The sequence below is a fragment of the Prunus persica genome, chromosome G1, assembly GCF_000346465.2.
Source record: "Prunus persica cultivar Lovell chromosome G1, Prunus_persica_NCBIv2, whole genome shotgun sequence".
In the NCBI taxonomy this organism is placed as follows: Eukaryota; Viridiplantae; Streptophyta; class Magnoliopsida; order Rosales; family Rosaceae; genus Prunus; species Prunus persica.
In genome coordinates this window covers 38954277-38973596 of record NC_034009.1, presented here as the reverse complement: position 1 = coordinate 38973596, position 19320 = coordinate 38954277, and the positions used below count along the sequence as shown (strand labels likewise).

Below are 19320 nucleotides of genomic sequence, written 5' to 3'. Positions count from 1 at the left end.
CTGATGTGGAATGAAGGCTGAAGGTTCAGCTGTTACTTTTGACATCCCAAAAGTAAGATATCAAATGAATATTTTATTTGACATATCCAGTGGAGTGTAAAACTGTGTAAATGTCAAATTGGCACATCAGCCATCAAATTTAAATTTGATGTTTGGTACTTGACATCTTCCTTAGAGATGTTCTAAGAAAAGAAGCTTACAGTGAAAGTATCTATATAATCAAATTACAAAATCTAGGGCAATCCTAATCTGCACAATGAATGACATGTGTGATTAATAATTAATCAAAGACATTCATAGTTAAATATAATTAATACTTACTTGGGTTGTAATATATGCCATGTGAATGTTATGAAAAAAAAAGAAAAGAAAAAACAATAAACTTGGGTTATATGATTAATTTGGCTCTATTAGTTGCTAATCATGGAGGTCTGCATGTGAGTGTATATGATATGTGATGTGCACATTGACCTCAAACCCCACCCCAAGCCACGATTTAAGGCAATGATATAAACTAATTAAGCAAATTTGAACTTTAAGTAGAAGCCGTTTTTTAACTTTAAGTAGAAGCCATTTTTTAAATATATTTAGGGAACATAATATATAATTCCTTTCTATTAAGGGATCCTTCAACGGAAATTATATATATATATATATATAATAGATAGGCACATTTGTAGAGCCCATTTCGCATTATATTTCACTAATCCAAACCGTCTATTTTGTAGATATTCATTCAAAAATTAATTCTACAAAAAATCACTTAAATATGATATCATTAGATCACTTAATTAAATTATTAAAATTTAAGTACTTTCTTGAATTATCGTGTTCATTGATTTTGTTCGTTTCAATTAGATGACTTAATGATTTTTAATTTGTATGATTTTTTGCAAGTATAATTCCAAAATAAAGATGTGAAAAATAAATAATTTGGATGGTTGAAAAAAGACTGTATATATAGATCATGCATCATCATGTTTTGTACTTTGTACTCTGATAGCTAGGCTAGCCTGTATTATTTGCTCAAGTTGTTTGCCCTCATGCATTGCTTAGTCGTAAATCATGATGACAAGATCAGATTTGATTGACCCTTAATTGCCTCATTACCTTACATTTGTACATGTACTCCATCAAATGTGGGCGTGGTTTGTGCGGTACTTGCTGTTTCTTCCTGTCTTATTTGGTCAACCAAAAGCTTTCATTAGGCCAGCCAGAGATCATGATTTTGCCCCCCAATCCACAAACACTGGGTTTTTTTCATTTTCATTTTTTCTTTGGTTTAGATGACTTAAACGATAAAAGTCCAAGTTTAGCTCATGCATGCCTGGCACCTCTTTGCCCTCAAATATTGAGAATTCAATTGCTTTGACTTGGAGTTATTAAGACTTAATTTTCCCCCTCTACTCGTTTTTGAACCAAACTCAACTTAAGGACATAAGAATTCGTCACATTAAGAAGGGGGGGAAAAAGAATTGTGTATCTTCTTTATATACAATATTTGATTTACCATGTTTGTCGTATCAGAAACTGAGTTAACTTTTCTTATTGTTCATGAATCATGTTAAAAGATCATATCATTATGAGATTTGAATCAAGGGGCTTTTGGTTCAGACCATAAACTTGCTAATATGTTTCATGTCTTTTTTGGGTACCTAACGGACCCAATCCAAATTCCAGCTGAGTTTTGTGTTGCTACCCACCCTTTTTGTTTGGGGGGCCCTACTTTCACCGTAGTGAATATCTGAAGAGCACTGCCTCACTTGACTAGCAAGGCTTAGCTCAAATGACCAATTACTTTAATTTCATTCTTAGGGTTCGTTTGAAAGTGATTATGGAGAAGCACCTCCTCACTAAAATTGATTTTTTAGAAAAGCACGTGGAATGTACTTCTTCCCAAAAATGATTTTAGCCAATTCAAAATCACTCTCAAACGAGCCCTTAGAAGTCCACGCTACTAAGCCCAATGTTAATTTGTTTCCGGTTGAAAACTAATTATCTCGTCTTCATAGTTTCTGACCAAACATAGTTGACTGAACCCTAATTTCAAAAATATATATTAACCTCAAATGAGAAAGGAAAAAAAAAAAAAAAAAACCCAATGTAAAAAGAAATTTGGCAGGCCGATGTTACCCTGCAATCTTCATCCAATACTTGACAATCTCTTAAGCTCAAAGCCCAAATCTAATGCACTCGAGAACACCAGAAGCCCAATTTCTTGAGCCCACAAAATGCCTCGTGGTTTAGGGGGAAAAAGAAAACAGAAAAAGAAAAAAAAAAGTTCGTTACGCGGCCTGGTGCATCGCCGTCCTAAACTGTCAAGTTCCCTCACTCACTCACCCCCAATCCGACATTGTTCGCAACGAAGCCCGACCAATTACAAAACGCCGTCGTTCTATAAACTGTTGTGTTTTTACTGTGAAACTTAACAATTCGTAAGATCAACGATGTCAGAAGACAATCTGAATGAATTGGTCAGTAAAATATTGACCATTTGTAGCAAAAATGGAGTCTTTTGATTTTCTATGCAAAGAAAAAGTTGTTGGATTTATTAATAATGTGGGTTTTCATTTTTGATTTCAGATTGAGAGGAAAGCGAATGTTACGAATGAATTGCAGAGTTTAAGAGAGAAAATCGATAAGGAAGGAGATAAAGCTGCGGTGCACAAGTTGATATCGCTGAGGCAGGCATTGAAGGTTCGCTAGTTTCCTTGTGATTCTGTTTATACTCGAAGCGTCTTCGTTTTTTGGTGATGGGTATTGATTGATATTTTATTCTGTTTTTTACAGGAGCTGGAAAGGCAAGAGCTTGAAATCCAGTCTTCTAGTAATTCTGAATTGGATGCTGAGGTTCGTAGATTGGAGGACCAAATAACAAATGGGTATGATGGCCAGACTGTCTCTGATGAATTGGATCGTCTGTTGAGTGAATCAGTGGAGAAAATTGATTCAGCTAAAGGGGTAATTTGCTGTTGCTCACAACATTATGATTATTTTCTGCAACATGGTGTTGCTATAATTTTTTTATTTTTTATTTGGTGATGAAAACAGTAATATGTGTAGGAACTTGCAGCTAGATCAAGGGCAGTGCTGGCAGTGCAGCGACAGATTGATGATGTTCCATCTCAATCAGAACTCATCCAGTATGTCTTCCTTTTTTTCTCTGATTATAAATTGTGGGTTTGTTTAGGACTTAGATTCTAGATGGTTGCTAACGAAAACCAGTTTGAAGGATTTAGATGAGTTGGGTAGACTTCAAATGCAACTTAAAGTATGAAATTTGAAGTTTGGGGCATTTTTTATGTATGGTCTTTGATTATTTTTTCTGCGTTTATGATAGAAAAAGAAAAAACACCGACTGTCTCAACCTTGGCTCTGCAGGTATGAACGCCGGTTTTCAGAACTGAATGCTCAAATTCAGGGAAAACTTCAACAAACTCGTAAATTCTATGCCACATATAATGCACTTTTGGAGATCAAAGAATTGATGCTAAAGGAAACATCTTTATTGAATTCAATAAGTTCACAGGTAGTCTGCTGTAAATTTTGTCATCAATATCCTCTTATGGGATGCTACCATTTTTCTTCTTCTTCATTTCTCTGCGATAATTTGATTTTATGCAGGATGTTTTTCACTTGTTTCTGCTATTATTATACTGTTATTATTACCAACTTATTTTGCTTGTAAATAGTTTCAAGATGCAATCACTAGCACTGATGGTCGCATGAAACTTATTAACTCCATGGAGGGAATCATAAAGGGCAGTCAACAGGTAATGCCCAAATGTCATCAAATTGTCTGCATATATTCTGTTGGGGATCAGGAAAAGAAAACCCCAACTCTGCCTTGAAACTATTGTGCAATCCTAGTAAAGAAGAAACTTCAGTTCCTCAATCTTGGAATGTATGCTTTAGTTGATTCTAAAGAGCATTGCTTTTACTCCCTTATACAACTTTATTTATGTGTCCACAGAGATCCATAGTTTCTGTATTCCGTTTTCTAGTCTAGTAGCATGGTTCCCCTCAAAGATAACCAAACGACTTGCGCTGCTTTGATTTTCCTTTAGAAAATGGAAAGTTTTGGCCCTTTACCTTCCTCGTAAATCATTTACTAGCATCTAGTCACATAGCCTTTTGATCCGTATGACCTTACAAGGACTTGAATTTATGGCCTTTTAACTCCTTGCATGGGAGAAGCAGTTAGAGTTCTAACTAGTGTGGATTTATACGCATAGCCTTGGAGAGGAACTGACTTTCTGCCTTGCGGCAACCTGGTGAACCCAGTTGCCCTGTTGCCAATCATCACTGTTGATAATGAATCTTTAGCAGTGTAGTTCACTGAATAGTATCAGGGACATCCTAGTAGATTTTGTACAACCTGGGCACTTCAAAATTTGGTAAGCATCCAGACATAAACATGAGATAGTTATTGGTATTGATATGTCATCCCTAGTGTAGGATAAGGGTTGAAACCAAACAGATGCACCCGCTAAGTGAAGAGAGAAATAAGATATAATTCATGTGCTAAAAATAACACCTGTAACAGGCCAAACCCCGTGTTGAGTTATTAGAGATACAAATAAGATAAAACTAATATAATTCAACCGAGTTCTGTGTCCAGCATATTGAGGAGTAAATGAATCTAGTATGTGCTTACACATTCGCGCCCAACAATTTTATATCCCAGTATTGTCTGCTACTTCAATCAAACTCAACTTAAACTTCTACATGACTGAGTATTTTATTAGCCTCGTTAGCCTCAACTCGTTTTCAACTTGTGTACATACTTTTTCACAAATGCTTCTAGTTATTCCTAAATTTTACTGCCGAATCTATTTTACAGAAGCTACTAAAGGTACAACTTGGACTTAAAGAAGAGCAAAAAGTTTGTGATGCTCTGAAGGCGAAGCATGTTGCAGCAACTGCAGAGCAAAGGCACTGCTATTCTCTCTTAAAAGCTTTCCAGGTAAGCACTGTAATCATGACATCACAATTAATATTTAGTGTCTGCAACACTGGAGCCTTCAGTTAAAACTTCTGTTCTTGTCTATCATATTCTGGTATTAATGAATAATTATTTAGGAAGTGCTGCTACTTAAGAAAATGTCTAATGTTAGAAAACCATCAACTGTTTTTCCATCCCTTTCTGGGTGGTCCAAATGCTGCGGTACCTAGAAATTTATATTTTCCTATCGTGGTTGATATCATTGTCTACTACTTCACAGAGATGTAAGAGTGTTGGTTAGCAGTTTGGCAAGAATTGATAGTAATTGTCCTGGCTGTTGCCAATCTATCTATAACCAACTCTCAGTTTACCGATTCCCTCGAAATTACTGAAGTAGTACTTTGAATATGCAGGAGGAATGTACAAAGAATGAGGTACTCAGAAGAGGTGCCGCTTAGAACATCTCCGCAGCATGTGAAGTCGAGTTGTTAAACCAACTTCATGCGCATCGGTTGAATGCTTACTTATTCATTTGAAATGAAGGATTGGTCATCATAAGTTCTTGTAAATTAAAAATCAAACATTTTCCAGGTCGAGCTTCTTGAATGTTGTACTACGTACCAAGATAAAAATAATGAATGGAAAGATCAGCTTAATCAGCTTGATGTAGAAATTCAACTCATCTTTTTCATACTGGATGTGAATGATGTGAGCGACGTCTTATTCTCTGGCGTATCTCTTTTCATACAAAGGCAACGACGCATACAATGACATTTTTTTTTGTTTCTATCGATCTACATACAATACCTAATCCTTTCTGATTAGGATACATTAATTAATTAATTAATTGCGTCGCCTTAATTGTGCCTTATCTACCAGGTCAGTTTTGTTCATGAATCTTCACACACGTTAAATTAATTAACAAAAAAAATCCAAAAGATAAAAAATTAAGTCGTCTCAAGTCGTCTCATTCGATCCTTGTACCCTCTTTTGGATCCCCATTGTGGACGGCCATGGAACCCTTCGAAGAAAACAAATATAGGAGGGGACATGTGAATTGGCAAATTGGAAATCCTACTTTGCATGATAAAAACGTGGAATTTTTATTTATTTATTCAACCGAGATTTGAACTCAAGACTTCTCAACGAGTATTACTAAACATAAATATGATGATGTGTTGATATATTGGCATATAATTATCACATTATGTAGTTGAGAAAACATAAAAATGTTTCGCATGGCATGTCTTTTGTACACAATTTATATGGGTGGACAGATAGCTCGGATTTGTAAGATTCTTTTCTGCTTATTGTATGAGGCTTTTCCTTGGACGTATTATGAGCCGAAGAAGAAAATTTGCACACCTATCATCTTATATTCAACCTGCACAACAACAAATAAAATAATAAAAACAATAAATCAGACCTATGCAATTGTAATTGTAGGATAACATTAAGGTAATAATGTGTCATCATATGATTGGCTCCTCATCCTTGATTGACTGTACTTTATTAATACACTAAAGTCCCGTTTGGTTCACGGAATGAATTTGAGGGAAAATCATTTCTCATGTCATTTCCCAATGGATGGGAAATGAAATATTTATTTTCCACGTTTGGTAATATTGAGAAAGTAACCGAGAAATATCACTTTATTTCATTTCCCCCATATTTATTTTGAGTAGAAATGGAAACCAAACCGGCCATAAATGCTGATTAAAATCAAAAGAACGTTTCTCTTCCCCTTTGTGTACTTTTATTGCATGCGGTCCAATCATTAATATAAAGTCTTCGAGAAGTTTTTAAAAAAAAGAGAGCATGCATGCACGACATCTTTGCTAACAGTAACAGGAGTGAGTTAGGTTCGACAGATAGTGAGCTTCCGTTTATTTGTATCTAAATTCGAATTCCTTGATGTGAATTATTATTCTTTATCTAAAATTTTAGACTCTCCTGGCTATAAAAACAAAAAACAAGAAGAAGAAGAAAAAAACTCTTAAACGATAACACCTCTGGCCAAGGATTAATACCCATAAAATAAACCTTTCAAAAAAAAAAAAAACCATAAAATAAAATAAAAATTACAAAAACCATCTGTGTGTTTGACCTCATTATTTAATTAACTTAGATTCACCATAAAATATATAGGGAAAAATCCCATTTAATTTTGAATAACAGAAAGCGCCTTCTCGAAATGCTTGCCCTTGATTCCAACATACTCCTTCACTGACAGAGTTTGATACCTAGGCACTTCCCCAAAATCCTTGGACAAAACTGGGGAGACTATAAAATCACCCGGGGGAGCATAGAAATAGGCAAAGGAGAGCCGTCGGATCCGGGTGGCCACAACACGATGACGGACAGTTGTAAACACCCCGTTGGAGAGGATGTGGAAAAAGTCACCAAGGTTAACTGTGATGGCACCGGGTACGGGTTGCACCAGGACCCACCCGGCTCCCTCTTTGAAGACTTGGAGGCCGCTGACTTTGGATTGCTGGAGAACGGTTATTAGGGATGTGTCTGTGTGGGGTGCTATGCCCATGGCTCGGGTTGGGTCAGGGCAGGGCGGGTAACAGTTTAACTGCAGACCAATACTTAACCCTTGAGATTCCTTAAGCCAAGCCACTTCATCTGGATTAATGTTCAAGGATTTGAAGATAATGCGGATTAGCTGCTCGGTTAATGCCTTCAATTGGCTCCGATAATGAACCATTGTGTCACTGCCAAAAAAAAAAATCATAAAAATTTGTGGAAGTCATAATTTAATTAAGTGTAATAATTACATTGTTGAACTAAAATATATAGGCAATCATTTCTATACAAACATATATACATAACCGCGAAGATTTTATTTGGTGGTTCAATTTGAACTACATAAAAATTATAAGTTAAAGTTGGTTCTTATAAGTTTCACCTCTCTAAATAAGACCTATAAAACACTATATTGAACTGTTATGCAATTTAATAAGTTCACTAAACTGTGGTCAAGGCATTAGTACAAATTCCAGAGGGCGAAAAGTAAACTATTACCCTCGCAAATCCCAAACGAAATATACATATATGGAAGAAACTATAATTGGAATAATTTTCATTTTGTCTACGTGCATGGAAATGCATGGAGGACTTACCAAAACCCTTGATAGTCATTGGGCCAAAGCAGCTTAGCATGATCGATCGGAGACCCCATGATATGATAACCTTCGTGCCACATAAGCTTTTCAAAAAATGGCGATATAGGAGGGAGACCATATCCTGATTGGCTTCCCCCTGGAGATCTTAAGGCCTTCATCTTTTGGTCAACTGGTAGATCAAACAATTTTTCAGCCTCAGACTGCACATCCTCCATAAGCTTGGTGGGAATGCCATGGCCTATCAGTTGAAACACACCCCATGTCTCACATGCCTGGATTATGAGCCTCGCAGAATCTGGATCCGCGAGGTCGATAACGGGCGGGCCAGTGGAGTGGACCCCAGATGGAGACTCGTCGGACTCATCAAGCCATACATGGGAGTCGGGTAATGTATGGACAGAACCATAGTCAAGGGGGATGTGTTGCGGTTCGAGAAGGGTGTCTTTATAGGATTCTGCGAGAGCACCCATTAGTAATTGTCTTAGGAGAAAGAAACAGCAGCAACGTAAAACTGAGAAAAGATCAAGACTCAAAGAGACTGGTTGTTTTGCCTGTGTTGACTGGAATGTATATATATATATAGTTATATACATGGAGATCAAAGAGAAAGATTGTATTGGGTTTTGACCCTAGATGGAAAGGTACGACCCTATATATAGAATACAATCTTATATAGAAATGCATATATCTATATATTTGTATATATCTTTTTCTATTTGCTGCCAAAATGTGTATGAATATTATGAGCAACCCATATAGAATGTCGTTTCATATGAATGTTATGCATGAATCACATTCAATGTATGCACATATGAGAGTTCATGCATATAAGTTATATCTTGTCATGTACTTATGTTTTCGGTGTATTAACGGTTATAAATGTCTTATTAAAATGCTAATTAATAATGTATATCTTAAGTAGATTTTCGATATATGTATACTGTGTTTTGATCGTTTCATATGAATGTTATCCATGGATTACATTCGATGAATGTGTGTATTGTGAGAGTTCATGCATACATATCACATCCTTAAGTGTGGATTTGGAGGTGTTTTTTCTCGTTTCAAATAAATGCTATATTTGATTTGTCTATACATATGAGAATTCCTGCATACATGTAATGTTTCTTAGTTGTCAGGATGAAATTCCAAAGATATAAACATATCATTTACTTACATTATTTTATGTTTTCATGGTATTAACGGTTAAATGTCGTATTAAAATATTAACTGATTTTAAGAGTACGCGTAGAGATTAATAATATAAGAATTAAAAGTTTGATTGAAGAAGGACCGAATAATGAACAGTAGAGCTGAGTAAGGGCCAGTTTGGCATTGATGTGCTGTGAAAATAATCACTGTCAGATTTGCTGTGAGAGAAATTAGCTGTGAGAGAAAGCAGTTTGACGTTTGGTAAAATTTTTGTTAAAAGTGTTGTTGGTATTGATTTTACGCATAATCAGAAAATGATTGTCGCATAATCATTAAACTCAGCGCCTCATCGAAACTGATTCCTACATAATCAGAAAATGAAAGCACCTCATTAGCTGATTTCCCTTGTAGTTTTCTCTCACAATAATTTTTAACAATCAGTGATTTTCTCACCGTTTACCAAACGAGTTGGGCTTCTCAAATTTTTTTTAAAATCACTTATCACCTTAAATAAGCAATGCCAAACGGGTACTTAATTTCTTTCTCATTTTCGTTTCACAATATCTAGAATAAGTTAAAACTGTGGCTTTGATACATGCATGTTTTATATCAATATAGTAGAATTATAACCAATTAGCCTCTTGGCACACGTGTGTTACTAGGCTTCTTTGTTTTTCTTATTTTTTAAATTAGTTAAATATATAGATACATAAAACGATAAAAAGAAACTAGTTTTTATCAAATTAGTTTAGCAAATTAATTTTTTACTATTATACTCTCAGTATATTAGATTGTGATTTTCTAATATTTTTGTTAAGTACGGACATTTTCAGGGTTTTTGGATGTTTCAGTATTTGAGGCTTCTGTCTTTATATATGGATGGATAATGGATGTCATGCTAATAACTAACACGTTGTGCTCAATTAGGTGAGGACTTGCGCCCATATCCGGCTAAAAATTTAAAAAAATGAAGATTTAATGTTTAATATTTAGTTTCAGTAAATATCAACAGAAAAATATGAATAGAAAATTCAAACTCTAGAAACGACAAGCACGGGCTTCAAATAAATCGTAACATTTTAAAATAGTTTTGTACCCTATTCTGATCTGTAACAAAAATCCAAGCGGAGAATATTGATTGGAAGTAGGTTTTTTTTTCTTGAAATAGATGCTTTATTAAAAAATAAATAACATAAGAGTGTACAAAAGATAGCACTGAAAACAACTAATACTATCTAAAATCCAAACATGAGAAACAGGAAGAACAAAAGCGTAATTTTTAAAAAAAATACTCGCAGTTACTTGGAAAAAAAGGCAAGTCTCATCTAGTTTCTGTGTACTCTTTTTCTGGGCTTTTCCCTTTCTGTACCCAAAAAAGAGGTCTGGTCTGTGGATTCAAATGCAGAAGGTTGCTGTCGGTAGAGAAAAAGGGTTGGAAATGATGCAACTCTTTGCTCTTTGCTAACGAACGTGGTGTCTGAACTTCGTCCAGAAAAAAAAACGTGGTGTCTGTACAAATTACAAACCATTGCAGCTTTTGAAATTGAACCACCTATCTTAATTGGCTGTTCGGAAATAAGGATACTTGGCTCTTCCTCCTTAATTGCTTTTCCACCTGCAGAGTATCTTCCATGCGTTCTATTAGGATTATTGTATTTTGAAAGAACAAACATTTAACAAGCACGCACGAATAGGTGGTTGGGGTTCTAAGGATTTAGTTGATTTGGCATTATAAGTATCTTGGATTGACGGAGATGACGTGGAGCGGTGATCATGTTTCTTTGTTTGTTTCAATCTATTAATAATTCTTATGAACTCTTTAAGAATTTGCTGTGTTTTGTATTTTAGTTGTCGACTTTCTATACGGATTTACTGTTTCTGCCGTTGCGCGGTAAATCCATATTGTAAGTCTGAGTACATGTAATTTTTTAGCAAGTTGAGGTTCCACTCCAAAACCAGTTGAGGCTTGAAGTTAGATTTCTCAACTTTTCAATGTGGGACTTTTTACCTTCGCATTCTCAAACGTTCTCGCACGTGTGGCAAATTTTCAAGCTTAACATATGGACAACACATATTGGGTGACGTGGAGCACGTGTGGCCGTGGGCTTTCACACGTGGGATAACTCGCTCTAATACCATGAATGAAGTTGAGCTTCCACCCCAAAACCAATTGGCAATGAAGGGAGTAGTCCAAGATAAACCCTTATTATATTTCTCAACTTTCCAATGTGAGATTTTTTACCTTCACAGTTTTGGCCGCTGAATAGGGGATTTAAGTGTTTTTTGGTTAAGGTGTAGTTCTCTCAAGATCAAATCAACATACTGTTGTATTTGGTTACTCAAGATATTGTATTCATATTCGGCACTACAGCTTCTTTGTATTTTATTTTGTTTCATCAATAATTATTATTACTTCTTCTCAAATAAAAAAAAACATTACCGACTAGAAATCTTTCTGCCCGCCTGCCTCTTGGCCCTTGAGGAGGAAGATGATTGACATTTACGTTAATTCTTAAATTCCATGAAACAAACAGTCATGAAGTGTAGTGGTGGGTGGCCCATTGATGTGTTGATGAAGGTAGAGGAGGTCGTGTCTGTTGCCCATCCTTTGGAGCTTTGCAAGTGGCCAAATCGGTCCAAATCCAAAATTTACAACAACAACAAAAACAATTATTCATACCAAATGTGAAGCTCAAGTCAAGCGGCAAATTATGAGTAGAGAGATAACTTTAATTAATATTTTGCGACACCGAAGTCCTCGGTTAAAACTTCCGTTCTGGTATCAATGATTAATTATTTAGGAAGTGCTACTTTAAGAGAATGTCTAATGTTATAAAACCATGATCAACTGTTTTTCCATCCCTTTCTGTGTGATTCATCTCCTATCGTTTGTATTAAAAAAAAAATGAGGTGCTCCAAAGAAGTGCCGCTTAGAACATCTAAGCAACATGTGAAGTTTGAAGGAAGCTGAGGTTTCACCCCAAAACGAATTGGCAATGGGGAGATGTAGTCCAACTCCTTATAAATTCAAGTTAGGTCCTTTAACTTTTCAATGTGAGACAAATACTCTTAACACGCCTCCGCATGTATGTCGAACTTTCAAACCTAACATGTGGACAACACATGTTGTGTGACGTGGGAACACGTATGACCGTTGGACCCAACATGTGCAACCTTACTCTGATACCATGAAGAAATTTGAAGTTCCACCCCAAAACCAATTGACAATAAGCGAATGTAGCCCAACTCCTTATAAACCTAAACTAAGTTAAGTTCTTCAGCCAACTTCATGCCATCGCTCATCCGTCGATTGCTTACTTATTCAATTGAAATGAAGGCGTGGCATGTGAATAGAAAGATCAGCTTCATTAGCTTGATTGAGAACTTGAACTAATTTTTCCATACGAGATGATGTGAGCGATGTCTTAATTCTCTGGAAGATCTTGTTCCTCCAAGTCAGACTTTGATACAACATAAAGTTGTTCCCATCTCTTTTTCACATAAGGACAATGAAGCAAACTTTTGACCCCAAAAAATAAAATAAAATAAGACAATAAAGCAAACAATGACATTTTTGTTTCTATCGATCTACTCTTAGCCACTGCCAACTCCTCTCTGATTAGAACACAGTCAGCAATGTAATTGTAATTAATTATTTGCGTCGTGCCTTAATTGTGCCTTTGATTCATTCAAACGTTCGTCACAGCCACAGAAAAACAAAAACATAAACCGTACAGTATCTAGCAGGTCAGTTTTGTTCTTGCTGTGGTTGTATATGTGCTCATACAGTCATAGCAGCCAATTGGACAGTTATTTTTTGGTCCAAGTCTAATCTCATTAAAGAAACCCAGAGAAAACATGATACAAACATAGCCAAGTGGACAGTGAATTTCTCAAGTCGTCTATCATTGTACCCTCTTTTGGATCCCCATGGTGGACGGCAATGAACCTTTTGAAGAAGACAAATGTAAGTGGACATTGGCAAATTGGATACTACCGACTACTTTACACGTTAAATACGTGTTTTTTTATTCAACTACCGGTCATAGATGAAATTTGAACTTAAGACTTTGTAACCGAGTATCACCAAACGCGTGTATTAAGACGATGCATTTGATGATCATTAGTAATTAAAACGAGATTGATTTCTGCTTATTCAATGAGGCCTTCCCTTGGACATATTATGTGGACAAGACTTGATGCGATTATAGTTGCAACTAAGTACGCAACTTCTGCCCCAACAAGAAAATTTGCACATATCTTATCTTATTATATTCAACCTACACAACAACAAATAAAATAAAAACAACAAATCAGACCTGCACAATTGTAGGATAAACAAGGAGGTAATAATAACGTGTCATCATATGATTGGCCCGTCAAAGCATTTTTTTTATTTTTTTTGATACGTTATTGATTGACCCGTCATGTGTATAGACTGTAATCATTCATAGCTTGATGGCCAAAGGTAGCCGACTTGTCTTTTGGACCTTTGCCAAGCGTGATACTAATAAAATTAGTTTATCAATACACTAAATGGTGATAAAACCAAAATAACATCTCTCTTCTTCTTATTACTTTTATTGCATACGGTCCAATCAAAAATGCAAAAATCTTTTAGAACTTAAAAGAAAGAAATGCATGTGCACGATATCTTTGCTAACGATATTGTTTAATAATTCTTCTTGGTAAAATTCAAACTTGTAAAATTGAATTGAATTAGGTTAGTTGATTACGGCAACACGATAACGAGTCGGTCTTTTTATATAGATTATTTCTGATAGGCCAAGGAGGGTTAATTATAAAAAAAAAAAATTGACCTAACTATTTTATCCTAGACTCACCATAAAATAAATAAGTAAAAATTTCATTTATTTTTTAATTAAAGAAAGCGCCTTTTCAAAATGCTTGCCCTTGCTCTCGACATACCCTTTCACTGATACAGAATGGTACCTTGGCACTCCACCAAAATCCTTGGACATCACTGGAGAGACTATAACATCACCTGGAGGAGCATAGAAATGGGCTGCGGAGAACCGTTGAATATGGGTGACCACCACACGATGACGGACAGTTGTAAACACCCCGTTGGAGAGGATGTGGAGAAAGTCACCAACGTTAACTATGAGGGCACCGGGTATGGGTTGCACCAGGATCCACCCGGCTCCCTCTTTGAAGACTTGGAGGCCACTGGTTTTGGATTGGAGAATGGTTATTAGGGATGTGTCTGTGTGGGGCGCTAGGCCCATGGCTCGAGTTGGGTCGGGGCATGCCGGGTAAGAGTTTAACTGCAAAGCAGTACTTGATCCTTGAGAGTCCTTAAGCCAATCTACTTCTTCAGAATTAATGTTCAAGGATTTGAAGATAATGCGGATTAGCTGCTCGGTTAATGCCTTCAATTGGTTCTGATAATCAACCATTGTCTCACTACAAAAAATGAAAACATGCATAACCTTAAACTTCAAGGCTTAAAGGCTTCATTTGGTGACTCAACTTGAACTGGATTGGAATTAAGTACAAGTCAGTTCTTATAAATCTCGTCTCTCTAAGATACGAGACTTGTAAGGTGAGACTTGTAAGATACTTTATTGTATTGTTATTCAATTTAATAAGTTCACCAAATAGTCATCAAGACATATACATTACTACAAATTTCAGACGAGGCCGAAAAGCAAACTTTTACCCTAACAAATCCCAAACGAAAAGCATAACATATATATATATATATATAGAAACTTTAATCGGAAAAAATTTTCATTTTGTCTACGTCATGGAAATGCATGGAGGACTTACCAAAACCCTTGATAGGCCTGGGGCCAAAGTTGCCTAGTATGATAGATCGGAGACCCCATGATAGTAAACCCTTCATGCCACATATGCTTGTTAAAAAATGGCGATATATGAGGGAGACCGTATCCTGCACCCCCACCTGGAGATCGTAAGGCCTTCAATTTTTGGTCAACTGGTAGACCAAACAATTTTTCAGCCTCAGACTCCACATCCTCCATAAGTTTAGTGGGAATGCCATGGCCTATCAGTTGAAAGACACCCCATGTCTCACATGCCTGGATTATGAGCCTCGGAGCATCCGGATCCATGAGGTCGATAACTGGCGGCGATATCGGGCCGGTGGAGTGGGCCACATATGGAGACTCGTCGGACTGATCAAGCCATATATGGGACTCAGGCAATGTTCGGACAGAGCCATAGTCAAGGGGGATAGGTTGCTTGTCGAGGAGGCTGTGTTTATAGGCTTCTGCGAGAGCACCCATTAGCAACTGTCTTAGGAGAGAAACAACAACAACGTAAGAGTGAGAAAAGATCAGAGCTCAATGAGATTGGTTGTTTGCCTGTGTTGATTGGAATGTATATATAGACATGGAGATCAGAGAGAGAGAGATATTTATCGGGGTTACGACCCTATATATAGAATCTAATATTATATGAATATTTTCTACTTCTTAGTTTCACCCATATGTAAAAATAATCCATCCAAAATTAAAAACAAAAAACAAAAACAAAAATATATGCACACATATCAAACTGTGATTGGCAAGAAAGTATCAGGAAAGAAGACAAATATTTTCCATATATATGCACACATGTCTACGTATATGTATGTACATATAAGAGTTCATATATATACGTAGAATTCTTTATAGTCAATACGACATTCAAAATATATATACATGTCTTTGTTTTCAATTTTTTTAACGGTTAAATATTTTATTAAAATACGAATCGGAAATGTATATCTTAGGAATATGGTGTATGTGTAATGTGTTTTACTCGTTTCATACAAATATTACCTACGGATCAAATTCGATATATGTCCAAAAGATAAATACATATCATTTAATTACCTAAATATTTTATATTTTTGTCGTATTAACAGTTAAATATTTTATTAAAATACTAAATGGTATACGTTTTAAGACTATGCGTCGACATTAATAGTATAAGAATAAAAATGTTGATTGAAAGTGTATTGGGTCCAAATGATGAACAGTAGGGATAGGGCGGCTGTTTGGACACAAGTGTGTCTTTCTGCGTGGATTTGGAGGTATTATTTGTAGGATAATATATATAGTTGAATGGGACGAAACAAACAATGGCATCTTCTTAAACTTGGAAAAAACAGTCTCGTTGTCCCATGATCAGGAAGACATCCTTTTCCTTTCTGCTTTTCTGAACAAAATGATCATGCCTTGTCCACAAGAACCGGGTCTACATGTTTTTATACATGTCTAGGAGCCAAAACGCATTCGTTTCATTAGGTAGAGATAACTACCATCCCAGCTAGTCCCCCTACCCCACTAAAAAAAATATAGTTTATCTAGAATAAGTTAAAACTGTGGCTTTGATATATGCATGTGTTTTATATATCAATAGTAAAAAATAAAGTTATATGTACCACATTTATTTACCACATTACTCATTATCCATTTAATATAGATAGGTTCTATAACTGTATGCGGAATTCACCTATATTAGAGGGTTTAGGGTTTAGAGAGATGGTCAATACGTAAGGCCACCTCCAGTTATGGGCCATAGGCCAAATATAGCCCTAAAATAATGCAAAACTCATCTCCCGTCATGAGCTAAAAAAAAATTTGGCCAAATTTGGAGGGCCACATTTGGCCCTTTAACCCTCCAATCACGCCACTTGTAGTCCAACTTTGACCTAAACCAAATTTTTTATGGGCCCAGCGCATGTGTTTTCCAAGAAGAAAAAATATCATGAGTGGGCAAGAGCACGAAACATCTCATACAACTGCAGATCTAACAACCAATATTAATGGTGTGCTGACGTCATCTAGCTGTCAGGTTTTTTTTTTTTAATAACCTTTTTAAATGTTTCATTTTATATAATTGATTTCTGACTATTGGAGGTCAGAACCATTAATTGAAAAGTTACCTTTGTTTTAATTTAAAATCTTTTTAAATGTTTTAAATTCGTTTCTTTCTTTTTTTTTAAATATATAAAAAATTGGTTATGACCATTGGAGGTTAGAACCATTGAAACGCAGACCTTTTTTTTATATTTTATTTTATAAATTGTCTTTGTTGGCTTTATTATTATTTTTTATAAAAAATTTAAACCCTAAAATATGTCGATAAATACCTCAAAATTTCTTCAAAAAATTTCTCACTCATTTCTTATAAATTCTATTACATTCACAACTTTCCACACTCTTTCTTTTTGTCAAATATTTTTCACACTCATTTCATCTAAACATTTCCTACAAATTTATTTTCTTTACTTATTTTATTATTCATATTGTTTGAAAAATGTCCCGGACTTGAAGGGACGAAATTGGTCACGAGTGGAAGATGAACATCTTTGCAAGGCTTTCATAAAAGTCTTCGAAGATAGTGTTGTGGGTACTAACCAAAAAAGCACTGGGCTTTGGGAACGCATCTCACAAAAATACACAGAGGCATCATCAATCCTTCCATTTACAAAGGAACGAGATGAAGTTGTAAGATATTGAATTGAAAACACTCCATTTATTGACATTTGAAGATGAAGATAAGAGGTGTCACATAGACAAAAATCTAATCAGAAATCTGGATAGTTGCTCCTAGACCGACACATGTCACTCGAAACTCATATCCAAAAAATTATTAAGATTCTTTCAAGATAAGACGTGCCACGTGGACACAAAATCTTATCAGAAATCTTTTCAAATGCTTATCAACGTACACGTGTCATATATGAAATATTGTCTCTAAATAGTAGTTTAATATAATTAAACAATACATAGTTGTAGAATGTATGAGTATTGTACCATAGTTTTTCTCAAAATAATAAAATATGAATGACCCTAAAATATAGCTCTGCATGATTGTGGAACAGACAAATTTAATCCTACACTATTCTTTAAAAAATTAATATTTTATAGGGCTAAATTTATAACCCTGGACTATATTTAGTCCTATGACTAAAGATGGCGTAATGTGATCAATAAATATGATCCAAATTGCAACACTATAGTAGAATAGTGTGGTGCTTAACTAATTGAGGAATTTTTAACTCACAAAAAATTAGTTGAGGATTTATGCCCACGTTCGGCTAAAAAATTTTAATAAAAAAAAAATTATTGAAGATACAATGTTTAATATTAGTTTAAGTTAACATGAACAGAAAAATATGAATAGAAAATTCAAACTCAAGAAGGGACATGCATTCCATGGGATGGGCATGCTTCAAGTAAGTCGTAACATTTTAAAGTACTTTTGTACCCTCTTCTGATCTGTACCAAAAATCCAAGTGGTGAATTTTGATTGGAAGAACGTTAGGCATTGAAAATCGAATGACTAAAACCCATGAAATTAAGCATGTGGGTAAATTTCTGTTCATATTCTCCATGCCGGTATTTTGGAAATGTAAAATTATAAGTCCATTTTAATTATTATAATATTTAATTATATTTTTATTTATGTGGAGCTAGACTCTACTTGTCACATCACCCACTTAATTGATGAGTAATAATCCATATGTATGAAATTACAAAAACACCCTTATTATGTCATGAAAGTTAATAGAGTTTTAGATGGAGTTGTTGGTAATGAGTAAAGTAGGTCACCAAACTTCGATCAATGGATGAAAGTAGGTCATTTTAAATTTGATGGGGCAAAGTAAGATTTGACGGAAGTTTCAGAAGATATTTGGGTAATATATGTATATATAATATATATATATATATATACAGTCCCGATCTCTTGGACCACAGGAATCCAAGAGATTGTAGTCACCCACTGTTGGATATTAATCCAATGGTTCAAAAAAGTTTCTTAAAAGGAGTGCAAGAGTGAGTGAACCGTTGAATTTACATTCAACGGTGAGTGACCACAATCTCTTGGACTCCTGTAGTCCAAGAGATCAAGACTATACACGACCACAATCTCTTGGACTCCTGTAGTCCAAGAGATCAAGACTATATATATATATATAATAATATTTGTCTATTTTTGTTGGATTAAAAAAGCAATTGGTGTCGTGTTGCTAGAATTTCAAAACGGTGCGGATTTACATGTAATGAGAGAATCTCTCTTATCGTTTGGTAATAAATAAATAAATAAATAAAG

General features: G+C 35.3%; 3 protein-coding genes across 4 annotated transcripts; 1 reads left to right on the top strand and 2 right to left on the bottom strand.

Moving 5' to 3' along the window:
- On the top strand, positions 1897 to 5673 carry LOC18792605 (coiled-coil domain-containing protein 93). Its single transcript, XM_007223349.2, has 8 exons — positions 1897 to 2474; positions 2584 to 2697; positions 2791 to 2961; positions 3064 to 3143; positions 3382 to 3529; positions 3693 to 3773; positions 4844 to 4966; positions 5359 to 5673. The coding sequence occupies exons 1-8, from the start codon at positions 2448 to 2450 to the stop codon at positions 5401 to 5403; spliced, it is 789 nt and encodes a 262-aa protein (XP_007223411.1). The 5' UTR covers positions 1897 to 2447; the 3' UTR covers positions 5404 to 5673.
- On the bottom strand, positions 6739 to 8607 carry LOC18793587 (gibberellin 3-beta-dioxygenase 1). The gene is made up of 2 exons (XM_007226195.2): positions 8074 to 8607; positions 6739 to 7665 (listed from the first exon to the last, which is right to left on the bottom strand). The coding sequence occupies exons 1-2, from the start codon at positions 8544 to 8546 to the stop codon at positions 7107 to 7109; spliced, it is 1032 nt and encodes a 343-aa protein (XP_007226257.1). The 5' UTR covers positions 8547 to 8607; the 3' UTR covers positions 6739 to 7106.
- On the bottom strand, positions 13023 to 15814 carry LOC18788831 (gibberellin 3-beta-dioxygenase 1). 2 transcript variants are annotated; one of them, XM_020561782.1, is made up of 3 exons: positions 15022 to 15814; positions 14158 to 14655; positions 13023 to 13508 (listed from the first exon to the last, which is right to left on the bottom strand). In XM_020561782.1, the coding sequence occupies exons 1-3, from the start codon at positions 15498 to 15500 to the stop codon at positions 13490 to 13492; spliced, it is 996 nt and encodes a 331-aa protein (XP_020417371.1). In that variant the 5' UTR covers positions 15501 to 15814; the 3' UTR covers positions 13023 to 13489. The 2 variants fall into 2 exon arrangements, with proteins under 2 accessions (XP_020417371.1, XP_007227245.1); XM_007227183.2 differs by lacking the exon at positions 13023 to 13508 and having other exon boundaries at positions 13772 to 14655; positions 15022 to 15813.